This window comes from Oncorhynchus gorbuscha, linkage group LG14, assembly GCF_021184085.1.
Source record: "Oncorhynchus gorbuscha isolate QuinsamMale2020 ecotype Even-year linkage group LG14, OgorEven_v1.0, whole genome shotgun sequence".
Taxonomy (NCBI): domain Eukaryota; kingdom Metazoa; phylum Chordata; class Actinopteri; order Salmoniformes; family Salmonidae; genus Oncorhynchus; species Oncorhynchus gorbuscha.
This window is the reverse complement of record NC_060186.1, coordinates 3,860,827-3,888,435: the sequence shown is the minus strand read 5'-3', so window position 1 is coordinate 3,888,435 and position 27,609 is coordinate 3,860,827. Positions and strand designations below refer to the sequence as shown.

The following is a 27,609-nucleotide window of genomic DNA, read 5'->3' as shown; positions in this document are numbered from 1 at the left end:
CTGCACGATGTCCTCATGACCTACTGCATGTATGACTTTGACCTGGGTAAGACCACGCTTGTCATACTGAATGACTTTGACCTGGGTAAGACCACGCTTGTCATACTGAATGACTTTGACCTGGGTAAGACGAAGCTTGTCATACTGAATGACTTTGACCTGGGTAAGACCACGCTTGTCATACTGAATGACTTTGACCTGGGTAAGACCAAGCTTGTCATACTGAATGACTTTGACCTGGGTAAGACCAAGCTTGTCATACTGAATGACTTTGACCTGGGTAAGACCAAGCTTGTCATACTACATGTACTCGGCCTCTACTGGGTTTTTACTGAGGATTCACCAACAATAAATACTAGATGCCACTCGCCACTCAGTGATCAGTGGAGGCTGCTGAGGGGAGGACGGCTCATAATAATGGCTGGAGTGAATGGAATGGCATCACATGGAAACCATGGAAACCAGGTGTTTGATGTATTTGATATCATTCCACTGATTCCGCTCCAGTCATTACCACGAGCCTGTCCTCCCCAATTAAGGTGCCACCAACCTCCTGTGGTCAAGATTGTGTTGGAATGAAAACTCTCTGTCACCACCAGGCTTTGGCTGGCTGACTTACTGGCTGGCTGACTTACTGGCTGACTGGCTGACTGGCTGGCTGACTGGCTGACTGGCTGACTGACTGGCTGGCTGACTGGGCGGCTGGCTGGGCGGCTGGCTGGCTGGCTGGCTGGCTGGCTGGCTGGCTGACTGGCTGACTGGCTGGCTGACTGTCTTCCTGTCTGACTGGCTGGCTGACTGAACCGGGTTGTTTTCTCTGTCACCAGGCTATGTCCAGGGTATGAGTGACCTGCTGTCTCCGATCCTCTATGCGATGGAGGACGAGGTGGACGCCTTCTGGTGCTTTGTCTCCTTCATGGACCAGATGGTGAGACTCACAACATAGAACTAGATATACTAGAACAGACAACTTAATAAGACTATAGAAATAGGCTAGATAAACTAGCAGGGACATAACCTTTTAGTGGTTTGTCTCCTTCATGGACCAGATGGGTAAAACTGAGAACATCTGAATAATTAGAACATGCGTAACACAGAAATATAAATACTAGAATGGACAAAGCCCCTCAGACCAAAGCAAATGAAATGAGTATGTCCATTCTAGTCATTCCATGTCTGTGGGTGAGACCTTCACTTACCTCTGTGTTGGTATATGACAGCACAGTTCTTCCTGTTTAACGAGAGAGGGAGGCCAACTAGGTAAGTGTTGGTAGTGTGAGACCTGATTACCTGACTACGCTGGGTTCCCATGGTGCAATTCACAAAGGATGCATCCAAGACCACTCTCTCATAGCCTCCACCAATAGCTGAGCAGAGCCCTGACACTTTGTGATGTCACTCCAGCTCTATGATTTGTCTTATTATCCAACTTATTACAACACCATCCAGCTTCCTGTCTGTTACGTTACGACACCATCCAGCTTCCTGTCTATTCTGTTACGACACCATCCAGCTTCCTGTCTATTCTGTTACGACACCATCCAGCTTCCTGTCTATTCTGTTACGACACCATCCAGCTTCCTGTCTATTCTGTTACGACACCATCCAGCTTCCTGTCTATTCTGTTACGACACCATCCAGCTTCCTGTCTATTCTGTTACGACACCATCCAGCTTCCTGTCTATTCTGTTACGACACCATCCAGCTTCCTGTCTATTCTGTTACGACACCATCCAGCTTCCTGTCTGTTACGACACCATCCAGCTTCCTGTCTGTTACGACACCATCCAGCTTCCTGTCTGTTACGACACCATCCAGCTTCCTGTCTGTTACGACACCATCCAGCTTCCTGTCTGTTACGACACCATCCAGCTTCCTGTCTGTTACGACACCATCCAGCTTCCTGTCTGTTACGACACCATCCAGCTTCCTGTCTGTTACGACACCATCCAGCTTCCTGTCTGTTACGACACCATCCAGCTTCCTGTCTGTTACGACACCATCCAGCTTCCTGTCTGTTACGACACCATCCAGCTTCCTGTCTGTTACGACACCATCCAGCTTCCTGTCTGTTACGACACCATCCAGCTTCCTGTCTGTTACGACACCATCCAGCGTCCTGTCTGTTACGACACCATCCAGCGTCCTGTCTGTTACGACACCATCCAGCGTCCTGTCTGTTACGACACCATCCAGCGTCCTGTCTGTTACGACACCATCCAGCGTCCTGTCTGTTACGACACCATCCAGCGTCCTGTCTGTTACGACACCATCCAGCGTCCTGTCTGTTACGACACCATCCAGCGTCCTGTCTGTTACGACACCATCCAGCTTCCTGTCTGTTACGACACCATCCAGCTTCCTGTCTGTTACGACACCATCCAGCTTCCTGTCTGTTACGACACCATCCAGCTTCCTGTCTGTTACGACACCATCCAGCGTCCTGTCTGTTACGACACCATCCAGCGTCCTGTCTGTTACGACACCATCCAGCGTCCTGTCTGTTACGACACCATCCAGCGTCCTGTCTGTTACGACACCATCCAGCGTCCTGTCTGTTACGACACCATCCAGCGTCCTGTCTGTTACGACACCATCCAGCGTCCTGTCTGTTACGACACCATCCAGCGTCCTGTCTGTTACGACACCATCCAGCGTCCTGTCTGTTACGACACCATCCAGCGTCCTGTCTGTTACGACACCATCCAGCTTCCTGTCTGTTACGACACCATCCAGCTTCCTGTCTGTTACGACACCATCCAGCTTCCTGTCTGTTACGACACCATCCAGCTTCCTGTCTGTTACGACACCATCCAGCTTCCTGTCTGTTACGACACCATCCAGCTTCCTGTCTGTTACGACACCATCCAGCTTCCTGTCTGTTACGACACCATCCAGCTTCCTGTCTGTTACGACACCATCCAGCTTCCTGTCTGTTACGACACCATCCAGCTTCCTGTCTGTTACGACACCATCCAGCTTCCTGTCTGTTACGACACCATCCAGCTTCCTGTCTGTTACGACACCATCCAGCTTCCTGTCTGTTACGACACCATCCAGCTTCCTGTCTGTTACGACACCATCCAGCTTCCTGTCTGTTACGACACCATCCAGCTTCCTGTCTGTTACGACACCATCCAGCTTCCTGTCTGTTACGACACCATCCAGCTTCCTGTCTGTTACGACACCATCCAGCTTCCTGTCTGTTACGACACCATCCAGCTTCCTGTCTGTTACGACACCATCCAGCTTCCTGTCTGTTACGACACCATCCAGCTTCCTGTCTGTTACGACACCATCCAGCTTCCTGTCTGTTACGACACCATCCAGCTTCCTGTCTGGTACGACACCATCCAGCTTCCTGTCTGGTACGACACCATCCAGCTTCCTGTCTGGTACGACACCATCCAGCTTCCTGTCTGGTACGACACCATCCAGCTTCCTGTCTGGTACGTTACGACACCATCCAGCTTCCTGTCTGGCACGTTACGACACCATCCAGCTTCCTGTCTGGTACGACACGACACCATCCAGCTTCCTGTCTGGTACGACACGACACCATCCAGCTTCCTGTCTGGTACGTTACGACACCATCCAGCTTCCTGTCTGGTACGTTACGACACCATCCAGCTTCCTGTCTGGTAACAGCTACGACACCACCAGCCTCCGGTAAACAGCTACACACAGACACCATCCAGCTTCCTGTAAACAGTTACGACACCATCCAGCCTCCAGGTTGGTACGTTACGACACCATCCAGCCTCCGGTCTGGTAAACACGACACCATCCAGCCTCCGGTCTGTACACCATCCAGCCTCCGGTCACACAGACACCATCCAGCCTCCGGTCTGTACACCATCCAGCCTCCGGTCTGTTTCCTCTATTCTTTCTTCCAGATAGCTGCTGAAGTAATTTAAAGGGCATTTCGTGTTCATTAACCATCCATAGCTTTATAGATACTATAGCCCAGGGCTGGTCTACCCTGGTAAACAGCTACACACAGACACACAGGTTAGGGTAAACAGCTACACACAGACACACAGGTTAGGGTAAACAGCTACACACAGACACACAGGTTAGGGTAAACAGCTACACACAGACACACAGGTTAGGGTAAACAGCTACACACAGACACACAGGTTAGGGTAAACAGCTACACACAGACACACAGGTTAGGGTAAACAGCTACACACAGACACACAGGTTAGGGTAAACAGCTACACACAGACACACAGGTTAGGGTAAACAGCTACACACAGACACACAGGTTAGGGTAAACAGCTACACACAGACACACAGGTTAGGGTAAACAGCTACACACAGACACACAGGTTAGGGTAAACAGCTACACACAGACACACAGGTTAGGGTAAACAGCTACACACAGACACACAGGTTAGGGTAAACAGCTACACACAGACACACAGGTTAGGGTAAACAGCTACACACAGACACACAGGTTAGGGTAAACAGCTACACACAGACACACAGGTTAGGGTAAACAGCTACACACAGACACACAGGTTAGGGTAAACAGCTATCATGTTATTATTACTCGGCTGCGTGGTCTCGTACCTGACAGGCCCTTGTTATTCAAAGAAAACCCAAAGACCTTGTCATCTCCAGGCACTGTAGCTGTCATCCCACCCATTAATACATCAAACATGGCAACATCAGGGTTATTGATTTGAACGCAGGCCAGATAGCAACTTGTTAGTGAGGAAGGTAAAAGGAAGCCTGGTGATTGAGGAGTAAGACATTTACATTACATTTAAGTCATTTAGCAGACGCTCTTATCCAGAGCGACTTACAAATTGGTGCATTCACCTTATGACATCCAGTGGAACAACCACTTTACAATAGTGCATCTAAATATTTTAAGGGGGGGGGGGGTGAGAAGAATTACTTTATCCTATCCTAGGTATTCCTTAAAGAGGTGGGGTTTCAGGTGTCTCCGGAAGGTGGTGATTGACTCCGCTGTCCTGGCGTCGTGAGGGAGTTTGTTCCACCATTGGGGAGCCAGAGCAGCGAACAGTTTTGACTGAGCTGAGCGGGAACTGTACTTCCTCAGTGGTAGGGAGGCGAGCAGGCCAGAGGTGGATGAACGCAGTGCCCTTATTTGGGTGTAGGGCCTGATCAGAGCCTGGAGGTACTGAGGTGCCGTTCCCCTCACAGCTCCGTAGGCAAGCACCATGGTCTTGTAGCGGATGCGAGCTTCAACTGGAAGCCAGTGGAGAGAGCGGAGGAGCGGGGTGACGTGAGAGAACTTGGGAAGGTTGAACACTAGACGGGCTGCGGCGTTCTGGATGAGTTGTAGGGGTTTAATGGCACAGGCAGGGAGCCCAGCCAACAGCGAGTTGCAGTAATCCAGACAGGAGATGACAAGTGCCTGGATTAGGACCTGCGCCGCTTCCTGTGTGAGGCAGGGTCGTACTCTGCGGATGTTGTAGAGCATGAACCTACAGGAACGGGCCACCGCCTTGATGTTAGTTGAGAACGACAGTTTGTTGTCCAGGATCACGCCAAGGTTCTTAGCGCTCTGGGAGGAGGACACAATGGAGTTGTCAACCGTGATGGCGAGATCATGGAACGGGCAGTCCTTCCCCGGGAGGAAGAGCAGCTCCGTCTTGCCGAAGTTCAGCTTGAGGTGGTGATCCGTCATCCACACTGATATGTCTGCCAGACATGCAGAGATGCGATTCGCCACCTGGTCATATGAAGGGGGAAAGAGAGAGAGCATCAATGTGGTGTTATGGCTGGCCGACTGGCTGGCCGACTGGCTGGCCGACTGGTTGGCTGGCCGACTGGCTGGCTGGCTGAATGACTGACTGGCTGGCTGGCCGACTGGCTGGCTTGGCCGACTGGCTGGCAGGCCGACTGCCTGGCTTGGCCGACTGGCGAGGCCGACTGCCGGCCGACTGGCTGGCAGGCCGACTGCCTGGCTGACCGATAGCGGTAGGCTGAATGCCGGCACGCTGGCAGTCCGACGGACGAATCTGGGTTAGGAGGCGGATGCCAAGATAACACTACCTGCCCCATGCATAGTGCCAACTGTAAAGTGTGGAGGAGAAGGAATAATGAATACAGAAATGCTTTGTCAAGATCGGTATGGGAAGAACTTGACTGGTCTGCACGGTGCCCTGACCTCAACCCCCAATCGAGCAACTTTAGGATGAATTGGAACGCCGACTGCGAGCCAGGCCTAATCAGTGCCTGACCTCACCAATGCTCTTGTGGCTGAATGAAAGAAAGTCCCCCACAGCAATGTTCCAACATCTAGTGGAAAGCCTTCCCAGAGGAGTAGAGACTGTTATAGCAGCAATGTTCCAACATCTAGTGGAAAGCCTTCCCAGAGGAGTAGAGACTGTTATAGCAGCAATGTTCCAACATCTAGTGGAAAGCCTTCCCAGAGGAGTAGAGACTGTTATAGCAGCAATTTTCCAACATCTAGTGGAAAGCCTTCCCAGAAGAGTGGAGGCTGTTATAGCAGCAATGTTCCAACAACTAGTGGAAAGCCTTCCCAGAGGAGTAGAGACTGTTATAGCAGCAATTTTCCAACATCTAGTGGAAAGCCTTCCCAGAAGAGTGGAGGCTGTTATAGCAGCAATGTTCCAACATCTAGTGGAAAGCCTTCCCAGAGGAGTAGAGACTGTTATAGCAGCAAAAGGGGGGACCAACTCCATGCCCATGATTTTGGAATGAGATGTTTGACGAGCTGGCGTCCACATAGTGTCGATCCTGTAGTCTGTATAGTGTGAATGTATTTCCATTCTGTCTACATTCTCAGCACCAGAACTTTGAGGAGCAGATGCAGGGAATGAAGACTCAACTGATCCAGCTCAGCACTCTGCTACGACTACTGGACCTGTCCTTCTGGAACTACCTGGGTGAGGGACACACACACACACACACACACACACACACACACACACACACACACACACACACACACACACACACACACACACACACACACACACACACACACACACACACACACACACACACACACTGCTACGACTACTGGACCTGTCCTTCTGGAACTACCTGGGTGAGGGACACACACACACACTCTCTCTGCTACGACTACTGGACCTGTCCTTCTGGAACTACCTGGGTGAGGGGAACACACACACACACACACACACACTGCTACGACTACTGGACCTGTCCTTCAGGAACTACCTGGGTGGAGGGACACACACACACACACTCTGCTACGACTACTGGACCTGTCCTTCTGGAACTACCTGGGTGAGGGACACACACACACACTCTGGAACTACCTGGGTGAGGCACACACACACACACACACACACACACACACACACCACACACACACACTGCTATGACTACTGGACCTGTCCTTCAGGAACTACCTGGGTGAGGGCAACACACACACACACACACACACACACACACACACACACTCTGCTACGACTACTGGACCTGTCCTTCTGGAACTACCTGGGTGAGGGACACACACACACTCTGGAACTACCTGGGTGAGGGGAACACACACACACACACACACACACACACTGTCCTTCTGGAACACTGGGTGAGGGACACACACACACTGGAACACACACACACACACACACACACACACACACACACACACACACACACACACACACACACACACACACACACACACACACACACACACACTGCTACGACTACTGGACCTGTCCTTCTGAAACTACCTGGGTGAGGGAAACACACACACACACACACACACACAAACAGGGCATGCTTTAAAACAAAATTCCTTACAGAAAATTACAATTTAGCGTCAATTATTGGAGTCTGGGTAGTCCAGTCCCTCCCTAATGAATAACACCCATTACTGCCATTTAGAATCCTCAGAATAGAACGTTCACCGTGACAACGGAACACACATTCATCCTCATCATAAGTGTACTAGATAATCACCTTGATGGAGCCAGTGATACATTTCCCTTGTGTTTTCTCTCTCACAAGTGCCGACGCCACATTTTGTCTTCGAAAGAAAAACCAGAGTTTATCCGAGTTTGACTAAGACTTTCTAATGAGATAAATATGGTGTGTTCTGTTTGGAAAAGTCTCCTATTTGCTAGAGGTCATAGGGGTAGCCGCATCCCTAAACAGTCCCTGATAAGTTGTTTTGAATTAGGCTGTTTAAATGCGGCTAGCGCTACCGTGCAGTCTGATTGGGACGATGTTGATTTATCACCGCGTACTTTATAGTCATTAATTTTCTTGATTAATTTCGGGCTCGCTCAGCCACCCTACTAAAACTGGTCTGCTGTCCGTTACCTCGCCGTATAACAACAACAGCTCCTCCGGAATTCAGAGAGCTACCAAGAACAATAAACCAAGTCAATTCAATAATATGTAAATGAAATGTGTTATTTATCTCTTTAATTTGAGCTGGAAAGGTTAGATTGAGGGCAGGAAGAGAACGACAGTGATGGACGGGATTGTCTTTTGGGGGGGGGGGGGGGTGGTGAAGGGGAGAAAGAAGAGATAGAGAGGGGACGTAAGAGGCTTAAGGTCTACGATTGGTTGACTTTAATTTACGAGGCTCCACTTCCTCACTATTGATATTCCTTCAGCTCCTTGATCAGAGATGCTCACAACTCTGACACATTCCGAGTGGATTTAACCCCCTCAGGGATGGTTGGATCTATGCCCAATGGCTTTTCAGCTCATGATGTTTACAGGCAATACCTGAGATGTTGTCGGGTTCCCTTCATGCTAACCTTATGTTAGGCTACCTGTACTTCTGCTAACCTTATGTTAGAGGCTACCTGTACTTCATGCTAACCTTATGTTAGAGGCTACCTGTACTTCATGCTAACCTTATGTTAGAGGCTACCTGTACTTCATGCTAACCTTATGTTAGAGGCTACCTGTACTTCATGCTAACCTTATGTTAGAGGCTACCTGTACTTCATGCTAACCTTATGTTAGAGGCTACCTGTACTTCATGCTAACCTTATGTTAGAGGCTACCTGTACTTCATGCTAACCTTATGTTAGAGGCTACCTGTACTTCTGCTAACCTTATGTTAGAGGCTACCTGTACTTCTGCTAACCTTATGTTAGAGGCTACCTGTACTTCATGCTAACCTTATGTTAGAGGCTACCTGTACTTCTGCTAACCTTATGTTAGAGGCTACCTGTACTTCTGCTAACCTTGTGTTAGAGGCTACCTGTACTTCTGCTAACCTTATGTTAGAGGCTACCTGTACTTCATGCTAACCTTATGTTAGAGGCTACCTGTACTTCTGCTAACCTTATGTTAGAGGCTACCTGTACTTCTGCTAACCTTATGTTAGAGGCTACCTGTACTTCTGCTAACCTTATGTTAGAGGCTACCTGTACTTCATGCTAACCTTATGTTAGAGGCTACCTGTACTTCATGCTAACCTTATGTTAGAGGCTACCTGTACTTCATGCTAACCTTATGTTAGAGGCTACCTGTACTTCTGCTAACCTTGTGTTAGAGGCTACCTGTACTTCTGCTAACCTTGTGTTAGAGGCTACCTGTACTTCTGCTAACCTTGTGTTAGAGGCTACCTGTACTTCTGCTAACCTTATGTTAGAGGCTACCTGTACTTCATGCTAACCTTATGTTAGAGGCTACCTGTACTTCTGCTAACCTTATGTTAGAGGCTACCTGTACTTCTGCTAACCTTGTGTTAGAGGCTACCTGTACTTCTGCTAACCTTATGTTAGAGGCTACCTGTACTTCATGCTAACCTTATGTTAGGCTACCTGTACTTCTGCTAACCTTGTGTGTGTGTGTGTGTCCATCTTACAGTGGCCCAGGACTCTGGTCACCTGTACTTCTGCTAACCGTGTGTGTGTGTGTGTGTGTGTGTGTGTGTGTGTGTGTGTGTGTGTGTGTGTGTGTGTGTGTGTGTGTGTGTGTGTGTGTGCGTGTGCGTATCTTACAGTGGCCCAGGACTCTGGTCACCTGTACTTCTGCTAACCGTGTGTGTGTGTCTTACAGTGGCCCAGGACTCTGGTCACCTGTACTTCTGCTTTCGCTGGCTCCTGATTCGCTTCAAGAGAGAACTGAGTTTCCCTGATGTCCTGCGTCTTTGGGAGGTGAGTCACAGACATTCAAGGCGTTTACCGTTAATCAATCGTCTGTTCTCTAATGATCGATCAGCCCACACAGTCAATCCAGCCAATCAATCAAAGAGGCAAATCAGTCATTACAGTGAGCACTTGATCAATCAGTGGCCTCTCTCTGTCCCCTGACTCTCTGATTCTGCTGCTCCTCAGTCTCACCACCTCCTCTTCTCCTGCTCTCCTCCTCATCATCCTCCTCCTAACTCCCCGTAGATGAATCAGTAACCTGATTAAAAGGCCCGTGGTTTAGTTTTAATTTCATCATCTCTCCATTTCGTCCAGAGGCATTGCGAGGAAACAAGCCAATTAGCATTAATTTAATTATGTTTCACAGAATCACAACAATTAGTTTGATTTATCAGACATAATGATGCAGATACCGTATCTTTCACACACACACACCGACTCTGATAGTCTCTGGGTTGACTTCAGGTAATGTGGACCGGGCTGCCGTGCCAGAACTTCCACCTGCTGGTGTGCTGTGCCATCCTGGACTCAGAGAAACACCAGATTATGGAGAAACAATATGGCTTCAATGAGATCCTCAAGGTGTGTGTTCTTACGTTTTGCCTGTATGTGTGTGTTCACTTGTATCCGTCTCTGTGTGAGTGCAAGGTTGGTTGGGGTCAACATTACACTAAATATGACCTGCCCTACCTCCTAAAATAGAAAGGGTCCTTTTAACTCCTATCAGAGGAGAGTTAGGGTGGGGGGGGGAGTTGGGAGGAGAGAAGAGGAGAGTTGGGAGGAGAGAAGAGGAGAGAAGAGGAGAGTTGGGAGGAGAAGAGGAGAGTTGGGAGGAGAGAAGAGGAGAGTTGGGAGGAGAGTTGGGAGGAGAGAAGAGGAGAGTTGGGAGGAGAGAAGAGGAGAGTTGGGAGGAGAGAAGAGGAGAGTTGGGAGGAGAGAAGAGGAGAGTTGGGAGGAGAGAAGAGGAGAGTTGGGAGAGTTGGGAGGAGAAGAGGAGAGTTGGGAGGAGAGAAGAGGAGAGTTGGGAGGAGAGAAGAGGAGAGTTGGGAGGAGAGAAGAGGAGAGTTGGGAGGAGAGAAGAGGAGAGTTGGGAGGAGAGAAGAGGAGAGTTGGGAGGAGAGAAGAGGAGAGTTGGGAGGAGAGGAGAGTTGGGAGGAGAGAAGAGGAGAGTTGGGAGGAGAGAAGAGGAGAGTTGGGAGAGAGAGGAGAGTTGGGAGGAGAGGAGAGTTGGGAGGAGAGGAGAGTGGGGGGGAGGAGAGAAGAGGAGAGTGGGGAGGAGAGAAGAGGAGAGTGGGGAGGAGAGAAGAGGAGAGTGGGGAGGAGAGTGGGGAGAGGAGAGTGGGGAGGAGAGAGAGAGGAGAGTGGGGAGGAGAGGAGAGGAGAGTGGGGAGGAGAGGAGAGGAGAGTGGGGGGGGGGGGGAGGAGAGTGGGGGGGAGGGGGGGGAGAGTGGGAGAGTGGGGGGGGGAGAAGGGGAGAGTGGGGGGGGAGAAGAGGAGAGGGGGGGAGAGAAGAGGAGAGTGGGGGGAGAGAAGAGGAGAGTGGGGGGGGGAGAAGAGGAGAGTGGGGGGGAGAAGAGGAGAGTGGGGGGGGGAGAAGAGGAGAGTGGGGGGGGAGAAGAGGAGAGTGGGGGGGGAGAAGAGGAGAGTGGGGGGGGAGAAGAGGAGAGTGGGGGGGAGAAGAGGAGAGTGGGGGGAGAAGAGGGAGAGTGGGAGTGGGGGGGGGAGAAGAGGAGAGTGGGGGGGGAGAAGAGGAGAGTGGGGGGGGGGAGAAGAGGAGAGCTGGGGGGAGAAGATGAGAGGAGAGCTGGGGGGGGGAGAAGATGAGAGGAGAGCTGGGGGGGGAGAAGATGAGAGGAGAGCTGGGGGGGAAGATGAGAGGAGAGCTGGGGGGGAAGATGAGAGGAGAGCTGGGGGGGGAGAAGATGAGAGGAGAGCTGGGGGGAGAAGATGAGAGGAGAGCTGGGGGAGAGAAGAGGAGAGTGGGGGGAGAGAAAATGAGAGAAGAGGAGAGTGGGGGAGAGGAGAGGAGAGGGGGGGGGGGGGGAGAGAAGAGGAGAGAGAGGGGGGGAGGGAAGAGGAGAGTGGGGGGGGGGAGAGTGGGGGGAGAGGGGGGGGGGAGAGGAAGAAGAGGAGAGTGGGGGAGAGAAGAGGAGAGTGGGGAGAGGAGAGTGGAGTGGGAAGAAGAGGAGAGTGGGGGGGAGAAGAGGAGAGTGGGGGGAGAAGAGGAGAGTGGGAGGAGAGAAGAGGAGAGCGGGGGGAGAGAAGAGGAGAGCGGGGGGGAGAAGAGGAGAGTGGGGGGGGAGAGAAGAGGGGAGAGGGGGGGGGGAGAAGTGGAGAGCGGGTGGGGGGGAAGAGGAGAGCGGGGGAGGGGAAGAGGAGAGCGGGGGAGAGGGGGGGGAGAAGAGGAGAGCGGGGGGAGAGAAGAGGGGAGTGTGGGGGAGAGAAGAGGAGAGCGGGGGGGAGAGAAGAGGGGAGTGTGGGGGGAGAAGTGGAGAGCGGGTGGGGGGGGGAAGAGGAGAGCGGGGGGAGAGTGGGGGGAGAAGAGGAGAGCGGGGGGAGAGAAGAGGGGAGTGTGGGGGGAGAGAAGAGGAGAGCGGGGGGGAGAGAAGAGGGGAGCGGGGGAGAGAAGAGGGGAGTGTGGGGGAGAGAAGAGGAGAGCGGGGGGGGAGAGAAGAGGAGAGGGGGGGGAGTGGGGGGGAGAGAAAGGGGAGTGGGGGGAGAGAAGAGGAGAGCGGGGGGAGAAGAGGAGAGAGGGGGGGAGAAGAGGAGAGGGGGGAGAGAAGAGGAGAGTGGGGGAGAGAAGAGGAGAGTGGGGGGAGAGAAGAGGGAGAGGGGGGGAGAGAAGAGGAGAGTGGGGGGGGGAGAGAAGAGGAGAGTGGGTGGAGAGAAGAGGAGAGTGGGGGGTGGAGAGAAGAGGAGAGTGGGGGGGAGAGAAGAGGAGAGTGGGGGGAGAGAAGAGGAGAGCGGGGGGAGAGAAGAGGGGAGTGTGGGGGGAGAAGTGGAGAGCGGGTGGGGGGAAGAGGAGAGCGGGGGGGGGGGGAGAGTGGGGGGGAGAAGAGGAGAGCGGGGGGGGGAGAGAAGAGGGGAGTGGGGGGGGAGAGAAGAGGAGAGCGGGGGGAGAGAGAGAGGAGAGTGGGGGGGAGAGAAGGGGGAGCGGGGGGAGAGAAGAGGGGAGTGTGGGGGGAGAGAAGAGGAGAGCGGGGGGAGAGAAGAGGAGTGTGGGGGGAGAGAAGAGGAGAGTGGGGGGGAGAGAAGAGGAGAGTGGGTGGAGAGAAGAGGAGAGAGGGGGGGTGGAGAGGAGAGTGGGTGGAGAGAAGAGGAGAGTGGGGGGAGAAGAGGAGAGTGGGGGAGAGAAGAGGAGAGTGGGGGGAGAGAAGAGGAGAGTGGGTGGAGAGAAGAGGAGAGTGGGGGGAGAGAAGAGGAGAGTGGGTGGAGAGAAGAGGAGAGTGGGTGGAGAGAAGAGGAGAGTGGGGGGGTGGAGAGAAGAGGAGAGTGGGGGAGAGAAGAGGAGAGTGGGGGGGAGAGAAGAGGAGAGTGGGGGAGAGAAGAGGAGAGTGGGGAGAGAAGAGGAGAGTGGGGGAGAGAAGAGGAGAGTGGGTGGAGAGAAGAGGAGAGTGGGGGGGTGGAGAGAAGAGGAGAGTGGGGGGAGAGAAGAGGAGAGTGGGGGGAAGAAATAGCGTTTCAATCGGTAACGTCACTCGCTCTGAGACCTTGAAGTAGTAGTTCCCCTTGCTCTGCAAGGTTACTTCGCGGCTTTTGTGGAGCGATGGGTAACGATGCTTCGAGGGTGACTGTTGTCGATGTGTGCAGAGGGTCCCTGGTTCGCGCCCGGGTAGGGGCGAGGGGACGGTCTAAAGTTATACTGTTACACATGTTTACTGTCTTTGTATATTGAAAATGACTGATGATGGGAATCTCTCTAGAAATATAGGCTGATGTTATCAGGAGTTATCTTGGCTGTGTCATATACATGATAGCCTGTAAGGATGCTTAGATCCGTTTAAAATCATTCAACATTTTACCTTGAGGTTACTTCCTGATGTGATCACAGCTGTTCTTTCTGCAGTTGGTAGACAGCTAGTAGATGGTAACCATGGAGACCTTGCAAGGCTCTATCTATACAGTAGCTACAACACCAGGTGGGGGAGGGAGGTGGCAGTAGATAGGGGGAGAAAGAGAGTGGGGAGAGCGAGGGGGGGGTTTTAGGGAGGGGGAGAAAGGAGGGAAAGAGAGTGGTGAGAGAGAGGGATTGGGGTTTCGGGAGGGAGAGAGGGAGGGAGATAAAGTCAGAAGAGAGAGAGAGGGAAAGAAAGTAGTGAGAAGAGAGAGAATGGGCTTTACACTGTGTTTTTATGATGTCTGAAGGAAGCAGTTAATTATCACCTAGCAGGAGCATGTGCTCTTCTAACTAACAGGCTTTCACTGCCTAGTCACATTACAACACACGTGTGTTATCTACACAGAACACTGGTTTTCAGTGTTGGAGTGTTTATCCGTGTCATCACTTTAGCTCAGGGACGGGCAACTTCGGTGGGGTGGGGGCCACCAAAAGCCTCATCACGAGCGGCCGCAGTGGCTCGCTGGTCTGCATACCTACATTCATGTTCACACATGCAGTCAGAGCTGGCTCTAGCATTTTGGAGGCCCTAAGCAACATTTTGTTGGGGGGCCCCTGCCACTTTGTGGGCAAAACGTTTTTTTTAGCTGCCCCCCCCTCTTGAAAGCCGGAGAGAGAAAGTTTGACACATTTTGCAGTGAGAGAATAACCAACGGCCCACAAGTTTTTAATACATAAACTGTTTTTTTTTGTCATTAAACTGTTTTTTTATTGGTCATTATTTATTTTTTAGTTTACCTTTTTAACGAGGCAAGTCAGTTAAGAAGAAAGTCTTATTTACATTGACTGGTCTAGGAACAGTGGGTTAACTGCCTTGTTCAGGGGCAGAACGACAGATTTTTACCTTGTCAGCTCGGGGATTCGATCCAGCAACCTTTCGGTTACTAGTCCGACGCTCTAACCACTGGGCTACCTGCCGCCCCATACAGTACTATGATCACACCATTTCCATTAATTACAGGACACTGATAATAACTTGTCCACGGGAGCTGTTGACTCCTGTTTCAACTTCCTCCTCCTGGTTCCTGAGAGAGTGACGGCACAACACTTGCAAAGTAAAACTAAACACCAAAACACAACAGCATTAACAACGTGTTAAGATATGCATGACGACATGACATTTCCAACTCTCTCTTCGCCTGACTTTGTCTTCAGGACACTTTTCTGCTGGATTCCACCAAAATGAAGCCCTGAAATGTCTCCTCATGCTTTCACCCCGTCTTCATCATCAGACCACAGGTTCAGAGAGCGGTTCCCAAACCCTGGCATCCTCACTTTGCTCCCCATCTCCTTCTCTGTCACCTGGTAGGCAGGTCACCTGGTAGGCAGGTCACCTGGTAGGCAGGTCACCTGGTAGGCAGGTCACCTGGTAGGCAGGTCACCTGGTAGGCAGGTCACCTGGTAGGCAGGTCACCTGGTAGGCAGGTCACCTGGTAGGCAGGTGCGTAGCCCTAATCAATGCTACATCCTCTTGAGGTAACTCGGCACTAGACTTTCACATGAATGCCTCCAACATGTTGTACCATCTGATCCATTAACCAATAAAGCAGCTCACCCAACTATGGTGTTTAAAGTGGCTCCCAGACCCAACCCATCTGTTTAAAGTGTCTCCCAGACCCAACCCATCTGTTTAAAGTGGCTCCCAGACCCAACCCATCTGTTTAAAGTGGCTCCCAGACCCAACCCATCTGTTTAAAGTGGCTCCCAGACCCAACCCATCTGTTTAAAGTGTCTCCCAGACCCAACCCATCTGTTTAAAGTGGCTCCCAGACCCAACCCATCTGTTTAAAGTGTCTCCCAGACCCAACCCATCTGTTTAAAGTGTCTCCCAGACCCAACTATGGTGTTTAAAGTGTCTCCCAGACCCAACTATGGTGTTTAAAGTGTCTCCCAGACTCAACTATGGTGTTTAAAGTGTCTCCCAGACCCAACCCATCTGTTTAAAGTGGCTCCCAGACCCAACCCATCTGTTTAAAGTGGCTCCCAGACCCAACCCATCTGTTTAAAGTGTCTCCCAGACCCAACCAATCTGTTTAAAGTGGCTCCCAGACCCAACCCATCTGTTTAAAGTGGCTCCCAGACCCAACCCATCTGTTTAAAGTGTCTCCCAGACTCAACTATGGTGTTTAAAGTGTCTCCCAGACCCAACCCATCTGCATGTCTACAGTGGAATCTAGTCTTTCTCTCTCATTCGCTCCACTTCCTCTGTCATCTTCAAGCTCACACATTCTGCAACTGGACCTCACTTCACGGGAGAACTGTAAACCCACTGAGGAGAGACATGACGATCTTTACTGCTGCAGGTGCTGTAAGGAGTACTGTGGACCAGAACAACACTGTCCCAACACCCCCTCCTCCCCCTGCTACAGAGACATGACGATCTTTACTGCTGCAGGTGCTGTAAGGAGTACTGTGGACCAGAACAACACTGTCCCAACACCCCCTCCTCCCCCTGCTACAGAGACATGACGATCTTTACTGCTGCAGGTGCTGTAAGGAGTACTGTGGACCAGAACAACACTGTCCCAACACCCCTCCTCCCCTGCTACAGAGACATGACAATCTTTACTGCTGCAGGTGCTGTAAGGAGTACTGTGGACCAGAACAACACTGTCCCAACACCCCCTCCTCCCCCTGCTACAGAGACATGACGATCTTTACTGCTGCAGGTGCTGTAAGGAGTACTGTGGACCAGTCTCTCCTCTGGAACAATGATCAGTCTTATGTTCCACGACACCTAAAAACCTATTGACTTGAACAGCGAAGAGAGAAAGTGTGTTTAATAATTCACACCACCCTTGATGCTACTTGGACTGGGGACAGAACCGTCCCTCCGTTACGTTCTATGGCCATGTGATACTGGTCTCCGTGCCGTCTCCTTCGTTTTCATCCTTGGCTGTTATCGCAAGACACAGACTATGAACCTTGTGTGCAATTAATTATACCGTATCGTCCAGCAATCTGACTGTCTGATGCGATGTAACATGAATATTCTGATGACATGGTAAAACAAAAGAGAACAGAAATGGTTGACCCGAGCCATCATCCAGTGAGTTCTCCAATAACCTCCCTCTCGGAGGACACTTAAAGATAAGGTTTCTAGAGCCTTCCTGGGGTCTAATACATTTTTAGCAGTGCCCCCACTCCTCCAGTTTGAGAGCAACTCTCTCTCTCTCACTGTAGCCGAATCATAACTAAAACATTTTTATAAATTATCCAACCCAAATTTAGAATGACAGTCCTTAGTGCTTTACTTTGTCTTCTCCTCAGACTAGCACACATCATCCCGGTTAGAATGTACATTTATAAATGGGAACTTTTTACTGTCTGTAATAACTCTTCTCATTACAGCCCCCCTTTTTCCCTGTTTTCCTGTAGCGAGTGGCCTGGTAATGACAGATGGGTATCTCAATGCGTACTCAGTCTAAATTGTTCACAGTGTGTAGACCTCCCTTCTCCCGGCACTTATCATTGTAGCGTCTTCTTCAGATGGCGTTGCAGTTCATCTTCCCAACGGCACGTTTGATAATGTCCCGATTTCAATGTAAAGTAATGTTCTTCCCACTAATACAAGTCTCTCACCTGAGCCGCTATTTTTTTATTTTACCTTTATTTAACCAGGCAAGTCAGTTATGAACAAATTCTTATTTTCAATAACGGCCTAGGAACAGTGGGTTAACTGCCTTGTTCAGGGGCAGAACGACCTTGTCAGCTCAGGGGTTTGAACTTGCAACCTTCCGGTTATTAGTCCAACGCTCTAACCACTAGGCTAACCTGTCTGGTCAATTTCTCCCATCAGCACGCTAGCATAAGATAAGTTTCTCTCTCCATGCTGACTCTACATGTGCGGTCTCAGCGCCCCTGCCGCCCGCACCCAGGTTTGGCTCGGACACAGATAAGTGTTAAAGGTCACCGTCACTTTAAACGCCTTGTACCTCTCTGAAGAGTTGCCAGGTCAGGGAGTTGGAACCCCAACACTCCCTTATTTTACTGGCTACCTCTCTGCCGGTTTCAGGGAGTTGGAACCCCAACACTCCCTTATTTTACTGGCTACTCTCTGAAGAGTTTCAGGGAGTTGGAACCCCAACACTCCCTTATTTTACTGGCTACCTCTCTGAAGAGTTGCCAGGTCAGGGAGTTGGAACCCCAACACTCCCTTATTTTACTGGCTACCTCTCTGAAGAGTTGTCAGGTCAGTTGATCACTCCCTTATTTTACTGGCTACCTCTCTGAAGAGTTGACAGATCAGAACAACACTCCCTTATTTTACTGGCTTCATCTCTGAAGAGTTGCCAGGTCAGGAAACTCCTTATTTTACTGGCTACCTCTCTGAAGAGTTGTCAGGGAGTTTGAACAACACTCCTTATTTTACTGGTTGAGGTCAAAGTTGGAACCCCAACATTCCCTTATTTTACTGGCTACCTCTCTGAAGAGTTGTCAGGGAGTTGGAACCCCAACACTCCCTTATTTTACTGGCTACCTCTCTGAAGAGTTGCCAGGTCAGGGAGTTGGAACCCCAACACTCCCTTATTTTACTGGCTACCTCTCTGAAGAGTTGCCAGGTCAGGGAGTTGGAACCCCAACACTCCCTTATTTTACCGGCTACCTCTCTGAAGAGTTGTCAGGGAGTTGGAACCCCAACACTCCCTTATTTTACTGGCTACCTCTCTGAAGAGTTGCCAGGTCAGGGAGTTGGAACCCCAACACCCCCTTATTTTACTGGTTGCCAGGTCAGGGAGTTGGAACCCCAACACTCCCTTATTTTACTGGCTACCTCTCTGAAGAGTTGTCAGGGAGTTGGAACCCCAACACTCCCTTATTTTACTGGCTACCTCTCTGAAGAGTTGTCAGGTCAGGGAGTTGGAACCCCAACACTCCCTTATTTTACTGGCTACCTCTCTGAAGAGTTGCCAGGTCAGGGAGTTGGAACCCCAACACTCCCTTATTTTACTGGCTACCTCTCTGAAGAGTTGCCAGGTCAGGGAGTTGGAACCCCAACACTCCCTTATTTTACCGGCTACCTCTCTGAAGAGTTGTCAGGGAGTTGGAACCCCAACACTCCTTATTTTACTGGCTACCTCTCTGAAGAGTTGCCAGGTCAGGGAGTTGGAACCCCAACACCCCTTATTTTACTGGTTGCCAGGTCAGGGAGTTGGAACCCCAACACTCCTTAACTGGCTACCTCTCTGAAGAGTTGTCAGGGAGTTGGAACCCCAACACTCCCTTATTTTACTGGCTACCTCTCTGAAGAGTTGTCAGGTCAGGGAGTTGGAACCCCAACACTCCCTTATTTTAATGGCTACCTCTCTGAAGAGTTGTCAGGTCAGGGAGTTGGAACCCCAACACTCCCTTATTTTACTGGCTACCTCTCTGAAGAGTTGTCAGGGAGTTGGAACCCCAACACTCCCTTATTTTACTGGCTACCTCTCTGAAGAGTTGCCAGGTCAGGGAGTTGGAACCCCAACACTCCCTTATTTTACTGGCTACCTCTCTGAAGAGTTGTCAGGTCAGGGAGTTGGAACCCCAACACTCCCTTATTTTACTGGCTACCTCTCTGAAGAGTTGCCAGGTCAGGGAGTCAGCACCCTAACCCATCGGGGGGAACCCCAACACTCCAGTAGACCCAATCTGGTGAAATTGGTATCAAAACAAAGAAAGTAATGAAATCAGCAATACACACATCACAATCCCATTTCATGAAATCAGCAATACACACATCACAATCCATTTGGGGTAACTGTCAACCCTCATTAACATATAGCCTAGTGGTTAGAGGCAGGGTAGCCTAGTGGTTAGAGGCAGGGTAGCCTAGTGGTTAGAGGCAGGGTAGCCTAGTGGTTAGAGGCAGGGTAGCCTAGTGGTTAGAGGCAGGGTAGCCTAGTGGTTAGAGGCAGGGTAGCCTAGTGGTTAGAGGCAGGGTAGCCTAGTGGTTAGAGGCAGGGTAGCCTAGTGGTTAGAGGCAGGGTAGCCTAGTGGTTAGAGTGTAGAAGCGGCACGGTAGCCTAGTGGTTAGAGTGTTGGACTAGTAACCGGAAGGTTGCAAGTTCAAATCCCCGAGCTGACAAGGTACAAATCTGTCGTTCTGCCCCTGAACAGGCAGTTAACCCACTGTTCCTAGGCCGTCATTGAAAATAAGAATTTGTTCTTAACTGACTTGCCTGGTTAAATACAGGTAAAATAAAATAAAATATGAGCAGACTGAACAAAATACATGTGTATATTTACCCAAAGACCAGGACCCTGGGAACTGGGCGTTTCTACTTTGAACACATGGTTCACATCGTGAATCACATGTTAACACACTGCATGTTAACTCAAAAATAAACAAATTTGAATACCTAATCATCTTAGAATTACAATTCTTGATAATTTTTTATTTGATTTATTTCACCTTTATTTAACTAGGCAAGTCATAACTCCATAAGGAAATAATGGTAGAATAGAGACGGGTGTTTCTCGTTCATTTTGTAATTAAATCCCACATGTCCCCTTCATTGATCAAACACCACTATGTAAAATGTTCCTGTCCCGCTGCTCTCTAGAGGATTGGTTGTTGCTCTTTTGAAAAAGATGGAAACGCTCGTATAGTGTCATTTGCTCCGACTGCAGCAGGCTTCATTCCTACTTTACACTCATTCTTCCAATGTCCGATAGCTCCCTGTTTTTAGATGTGGGACAGTCTGCCTGCGCAATGTCCGATAGTTCCCCTGTTTTTACATGTGGGACAGTCTGCCTACGCAATGTCTGATAGTTCCCTGTTTATAGATGTGGGACAGTCTGCCTGCGCAATGTCCGATAGCTCCCTGTTTTTAGATGTGGGACAGTCTGCCTGCGCAATGTCCGATAGTTCCCCTGTTTTTACATGTGGGACAGTCTGCCTACGCAATGTCTGATAGTTCCCTGTTTATAGATGTGGGACAGTCTGCCTGCGCAATGTCCGATAGCTCCCTGTTTATAGATGTGGGACAGTCTGCCTGCGCAATGTCCGATAGCTCCCTGTTTATAGATGTGGGACAGTCTGCCTACGCAATGTCCGATAGTTCCCCTGTTTTTACATGTGGGACAGTCTGCCTACGCAATGTCCGATAGCTCCCTGTTTATAGATGTGGGACAGTCTGCCTACGCAATGTCCGATAGCTCCTTGTTTATAGATGTGGGACAGTCTGCCTACGCAATGTCCGATAGCTCCCTGTTTATAGATGTGGGACAGTCTGCCTACGCAATGTCTGATAGCTCCCTGTTTATAGATGTGGGACAGTCTGCCTACGCAATGTCCGATAGCTCCCTGTTTATAGATGTGTGACAGTCTGCCTATGCAATGTCCGATAGCTCCCTGTTTATAGATGTGGGACAGTCTGCCTACGCAATGTCCGATAGCTCCCTGTTTATAGATGTGGGACAGTCTGCCTACGCAATGTCCGATAGCTCCCTGTTTATAGATGTGGGACAGTCTGCCTACGCAATGTCCGATAGCTCCCTGTTTATAGATGTGGGACAGTCTGCCTACGCAATGTCCGATAGCTCCCCGTTTTTAGATGTGGGACAGTCTGCCTACGCAATGTCCGATAGCTCCCTGTTTATAGATGTGGGACAGTCTGCCTACGCAATGTCCGATAGCTCCCTGTTTATAGATGTGGGACAGTCTGCCTACGCAATGTCCGATAGCTCCTTGTTTATAGATGTGGGACAGTCTGCCTACGCAATGTCCGATAGCTCCTGTTTATAGATGTGGGACAGTCTGACGCAATGTCTGATAGCTCCCTGTTTATAGATGTGGGACAGTCTGCCTACGCAATGTCCGATAGCTCCCTGTTTATAGATGTGGGACAGTCTGCCTACGCAATGTCCGATAGCTCCCTGTTTATAGATGTGGGACAGTCTGCCTACGCAATGTCCGATAGCTCCTGTTTATAGATGTGGGACAGTCTGCCTACGCAATGTCCGATAGCTCCCTGTTTTTAGATGTGGGACAGTCTGCCTACGCAATGTCCGATAGCTCCTGTTTATAGATGTGGGACAGTCTGCCTACGCAATGTCCGATAGCTCCCTGTTTATAGATGTGGGACAGTCTGCCTACGCAATGTCCGATAGCTCCTTGTTTATAGATGTGGGACAGTCTGCCTACGCAATGTCCGATAGCTCCCTGTTTATAGATGTGGGACAGTCTGCCTACGCAATGTCCGATAGCTCCCTGTTTATAGATGTGGGACAGTCTGCCTACGCAATGTCCGATAGCTCCCTGTTTATAGATGTGGGACAGTCTGCCTACGCAATGTCCGATAGCTCCCTGTTTATAGATGTGGGACAGTCTGCCTACGCAATGTCCGATAGCTCCCTGTTTATAGATGTGGGACAGTCTGCCTACGCAATGTCCGATAGCTCCCTGTTTATAGATGTGGGACAGTCTGCCTACGCAATGTCCGATAGCTCCCTGTTTATAGATGTGGGACAGTCTGCCTACGCAATGTCCGATAGCTCCCTGTTTATAGATGTGGGACAGTCTGCCTACGCAATGTCCGATAGCTCCCCGTTTTTAGATGTGGGACAGTCTGCCTACGCAATGTCCGATAGCTCCCTGTTTATAGATGTGGGACAGTCTGCCTACGCAATGTCCGATAGCTCCCCGTTTATAGATGTGGGACAGTCTGCCTACGCAATGTCCGATAGCTCCCTGTTTATAGATGTGGGACAGTCTGCCTACGCAATGTCCGATAGCTCCCTGTTTATAGATGTGGGACAGTCTGCCTACGCAATGTCCGATAGCTCCCTGTTTATAGATGTGGGACAGTCTGCCTACGCAATGTCCGATAGCTCCCTGTTTATAGATGTGGGACAGTCTGCCTACGCAATGTCCGATAGCTCCCTGTTTATAGATGTGGGACAGTCTGCCTACGCAATGTCCGATAGCTCCCTGTTTATAGATGTGGGACAGTCTGCCTACGCAATGTCCGATAGCTCCCTGTTTATAGATGTGGGACAGTCTGCCTACGCAATGTCCGATAGCTTCCTGTTTATAGATGTGGGACAGTCTGCCTACGCAATGTCCGATAGCTCCCCGATAGCTTTTTAGATGTGGGACAGTCTGCCTACGCAATGTCCGATAGCTCCCTGTTTATAGATGTGGGACAGTCTGCCTACGCAATGTCCGATAGCTCCTGTTTATAGATGTGGGACAGTCTGCCTACGCAATGTCCGATAGCTCCTGTTTATAGATGTGGGACAGTCTGCCTACACTTAAGTATTTTTTTGCTACTCAAAACACCAGTCTGAACGTCAACATTGAGTTCCTCTGTCCAGTGTCTGTGTTCTTTTGCCCATCTTAATCTTTTATTTTTATTGGCCAGTCTGAGATTTGGCTTTTTCTTTGCAAATCTGCCTAGAAGGCTAGCATCCCGGAGTCGCCTCTTCACTGTTGACATTGAGACTGGTGTTTTGCCGGTACTATTTAATGAAGCTGCCAGTTGTGGACTTGTGAGGCGTCTGTTTCTCAAACTAGACACACTAATCTACTTGTGCTCTTGCTCAGTTGTGCACCGGGGCCTCCAACTCCTCTTTCTATTCTGGTTAGAGTCGGTTTGCTTTGTTCTGTGACAGGAGTAGTACACAGTGTTATACGAGATCTTCAGTTTCTTGGCAATTTCTCGCATGGAATAGCCTTCATTTCTCAGAACAAGAATAGACTGACGAGTTTCAGAAGAAATTACCATTTTGAGCCTGTAATTGAACCCACAAATGTTGATGCTCCAGATACCCAACTAGTCTAAAGAAGGCCAGTTTTATTGCTTTTTTAAATCAGTTCAACAGTTTTCAGCTGTGCTAACATTATTGCAGAAGGGTATTCTAATGATCAATTAGCCTTTTTTGAAATGATGAACTTGGATTAGCTAACACAACGTGCCATTGGAACACAGGAGTGATGGTTCCTGATAACGGGCCTAATTTAGATATTCCATGAAAAATCATCCGTTTCCAGCAACAATAGTCATTTACAACATTAACAGTGGCTACACTGTATTTCTGATCAGTTTGATGTTATTTTAAATGGACAAGAAATGTGTTTAAAAAAAAAAAAATTTAAGTGACCCCGAAGTTTTGAACGGTTATAATATGTTTTAGTGATCTGCCCGCAGGCCGTCAGTTAGCCATCTTTGCTTTAGCAAGTCACCGATCAAAGAATGTTCTCCCTTCCTCTGTTCTCCTTCTTCTTTTCTCCCTTCCTTCCAGCTCATAAATGAACTGTCGATGAAACTGGACATCAGGGCCATCCTCAACAAAGCTGAAGCTATATGCCTGCAGCTGAAGAGTTGTAAGGTATGTAATCCCAAGATAGGACATCTATCTATCTTCAGAACGTTTGTGCTTCCGGTATATTCTGAAATACAATGCATGGGTTTTGAGAAGCTCGCCCATCCGGCTCGAAGGACCATGGTAAATAATGGAGGGTTTGCCGAGTGTGGAGAGGGATAGGAAGTGGGATACAATTGGTTTGTGCTGTTTCCAGTAGAAGGGTGTGAAGGGCGTTTTCAACACAACCCTCGTTAACTTGTTTGTTTAGTCCGACAATATCTTTAATATTTTTTGACCCAACAGTGGTAGAAACACACAGGGGGTATGAATGAATGCAGTCGAATCTAACCCACATTCAAAAAAACCTGTGACATATATTTTTTAAATATTTATTTTGATTTATTCTATTTAAAAAATAAGAAAACTGTGTAGGATTTCCCCAACTTGGTGGTATAACTATATACACAAGGTGTGTGAATAAATGCAGTTGAAACTAAACCTCGTTAAAACTGTGTCTGTGACACACGTTTTTAATATTTTCCTCTGATGATATCCTTGTAGGATGTGTCCAACTCCGTGGCAGAACATTAGATACCTTCAGAACCCTTTTTTTCAAATGTCTTTTTACTGTTGTTTTATTTCTTTACTTACACACACTTTACTTACACACACACACACCTTTGTTTAGAGTAAGCATTTCACTGCGCACGTGACAAATAAACTTTGATTTGATTCGATTGTACCTATATTCATAGTTAACACTCTTCAACACCTTGTTATTGACCTGTGGTCCTAACCAGATCTTTAACCTGATGTTTATTATCTGTGTAGGATTTGCCCAACTCCGTGGTTGAGATGCTTGGATTCAACAGCACAGACACTGAGTCATCATCCCAGTCAGAGGACACTGAGAGAACGGACAGACCGGACTCTCCCGAACCTTCTACACCGTCAGACGACCAGCAGGACTTAGTCTCTGAGTACAACCCCAGCGGCAACAACGGACACTTACGGGACGCAGCGCGTGACGTTTACAAATTAGCCTACATATCGTAGCCAGCCTGGCGAGCAGTAGTCGCTCGTCCAGTGAGAGATTTGGTTCTGGTGGCTGAGACTAGGCTCACAGCCTGGTGAAAAAGGTGGATTGCCTCTCTCCCACCTCAATTTTTGTAATGAATCTCTGTCTGATAATCATCTAATTTTTCTTGTTCGAGGGTGGTCTTTGAGTTTTTAGGATATCGTTCCTTATTACCCCTGACTATAAGGTGTTTAGTGTTCAGCAGATTGTTCCTTATTACCCCTGACTATAAGGTGTTTAGTGTTCAGCAGATTGCTCCTTATTACCCCTGACTATAAGGTGTTTAGTGTTCAGCAGATTGCTCCTTATTACCCCTGACTATAAGGTGTTTAGTGTTCAGCAGATTGCTCCTTATTACCCCTGACTATAAGGTGTTTAGTGTTCAGCAGATTGCTCCTTATTACCCCTGACTATAAGGTGTTTAGTGTTCAGCAGATTGTTCCTTATTACCTTGTTAATCGCTCCTGAATCGTGTGAATAGTCAAATGTAATGCTGAAGTAGTTGACATTTAAATAAGAGGTGGAAGGGCTGAGGAATGGATAAGGTTTTATATTAACAGGGTTATTATATCTCACTGTAGTAATTCAGCTAGTAGGAGCCCTGCTGTAGGTGTTATTCAATTATAACTATTTCATGAAGATGTGGTTGTAATCATCTCAAGGCAAGGCCCCTCTCCTCTACCAACTGAAAATGATGTTCTGCCCTGCAGCCTATTGACATGGATTTTCCACAGTGTACAAAACATTAAGAACACCTGATCTTTACATAACATAGACTGACCAGGTGAATGCATGACACAGACTGACCAGGTGAATGCATGACATAGACTGACCAGGTGAATGCATGACACAGACTGACCAGGTGAATGCATGACACAGACTGACCAGGTGAATGCATGACACAGACTGACCAGGTGAATGCATGACACAGACTGACCAGGTGAATCCAGGTGAAAGAAGCTATGATCCCTTATTGATGTCACCTGTTAAATCCTCTTCAATCAGTTTAGATGAAGGGGAGGAGACGGGTTAAAGAAGGAGTGTTAATCCTGTTAAATCCTCTTCAATCAGTGTAGATGAAGGGGAGGAGACGGGTTAAAGAAGGAGTGTTAATCCTGTTAAATCCTCTTCAATCAGTGTAGATGAAGGGGAGGATGCGGGTTAAAGAAGGAGTGTTAATCCTGTTAAATCCTCAATCAGTGTAGATGAAGGGGAGGACCGGGTTAAAGAAGGAGTGTTAATCCTGTTAAATCCTCTTCAATCAGTTTAGATGAAGGGGAGGAGACGGGTTAAAGAAGGAGTGTTAATCCTGTTAAATCCTCTTCAATCAGTGTAGATGAAGGGGAGGAGACGGGTTAAAGAAGGAGTGTTAATCCTGTTAAATCCTCTTCAATCAGTTTAGATGAAGGGGAGGAGACGGGTTAAAGAAGGAGTGTTAATCCTGTTAAATCCTCTTCAATCAGTGTAGATGAAGGGGAGGAGACGGGTTAAAGAAGGAGTGTTAATCCTTGAGACATGGATTGTGTACCATTCAGAGGGTGAAGGGTCAAGACAAAATATTTAAGTGTCTTTGAACGGGGTATGGTAGTAGGCGCCAGCCGCACCAGTTTAAGTGTGAAGAACTGCAACGCTGCTGAATTTTTGCAACAGTTTCCGTGTGTATTAACAATGGTCCACCATCCAAAGGACATTCAGCCAACTTGACACAACTGTGGGAAACACTGGAGTCAACATGGACCAGCGTCCCTACGGAACGCTTTCGACACCTTGTAGAGTCCCACGTCCCGATGAATTGAGACTGTTCTGAAGATAAAAGCAACTCAATATTAAGAAAGTTTTCCTAATGTTTTGTCCACTCAGTGGTTTTCTAAGCCGCTGACAGAGACATGATTTATATTGAAAAAATGTCATTTTGTTTCTGAATCCATATTGTTAATCGTACTAGAATGTGTGGGTTGGCATGGCGATAATGTATGTACAAGTAGTTAGATGTCTGTTCCTCTGGACTGGAGGTTCCCAGAAGTTGCTTCAAC

At 49.0% G+C, this 27,609-nt stretch overlaps 1 protein-coding gene across 2 annotated transcripts in view; it reads left to right on the top strand.

Annotated features, from left to right (window-relative positions):
• LOC123995983 (TBC1 domain family member 15-like) overlaps positions 1-26,432 on the top strand; it is an 84,132-nt gene extending 57,700 nt beyond the window's left edge. For both annotated transcript variants that reach the window (XM_046299633.1, XM_046299634.1), the window contains exons 11-17: positions 1-46; positions 828-928; positions 6,788-6,887; positions 10,003-10,100; positions 10,560-10,676; positions 24,436-24,522; positions 25,330-26,432. The exon at positions 1-46 is cut by the window's left edge and continues 71 nt beyond it. In XM_046299633.1, the coding sequence (XP_046155589.1) occupies positions 1-46; positions 828-928; positions 6,788-6,887; positions 10,003-10,100; positions 10,560-10,676; positions 24,436-24,522; positions 25,330-25,554 (774 nt within the window). In that variant the 3' untranslated portion in view covers positions 25,555-26,432. The remainder of the gene's footprint in view (positions 47-827; positions 929-6,787; positions 6,888-10,002; positions 10,101-10,559; positions 10,677-24,435; positions 24,523-25,329) is intronic.
• Positions 26,433-27,609: the final 1,177 nt, after the last annotated feature.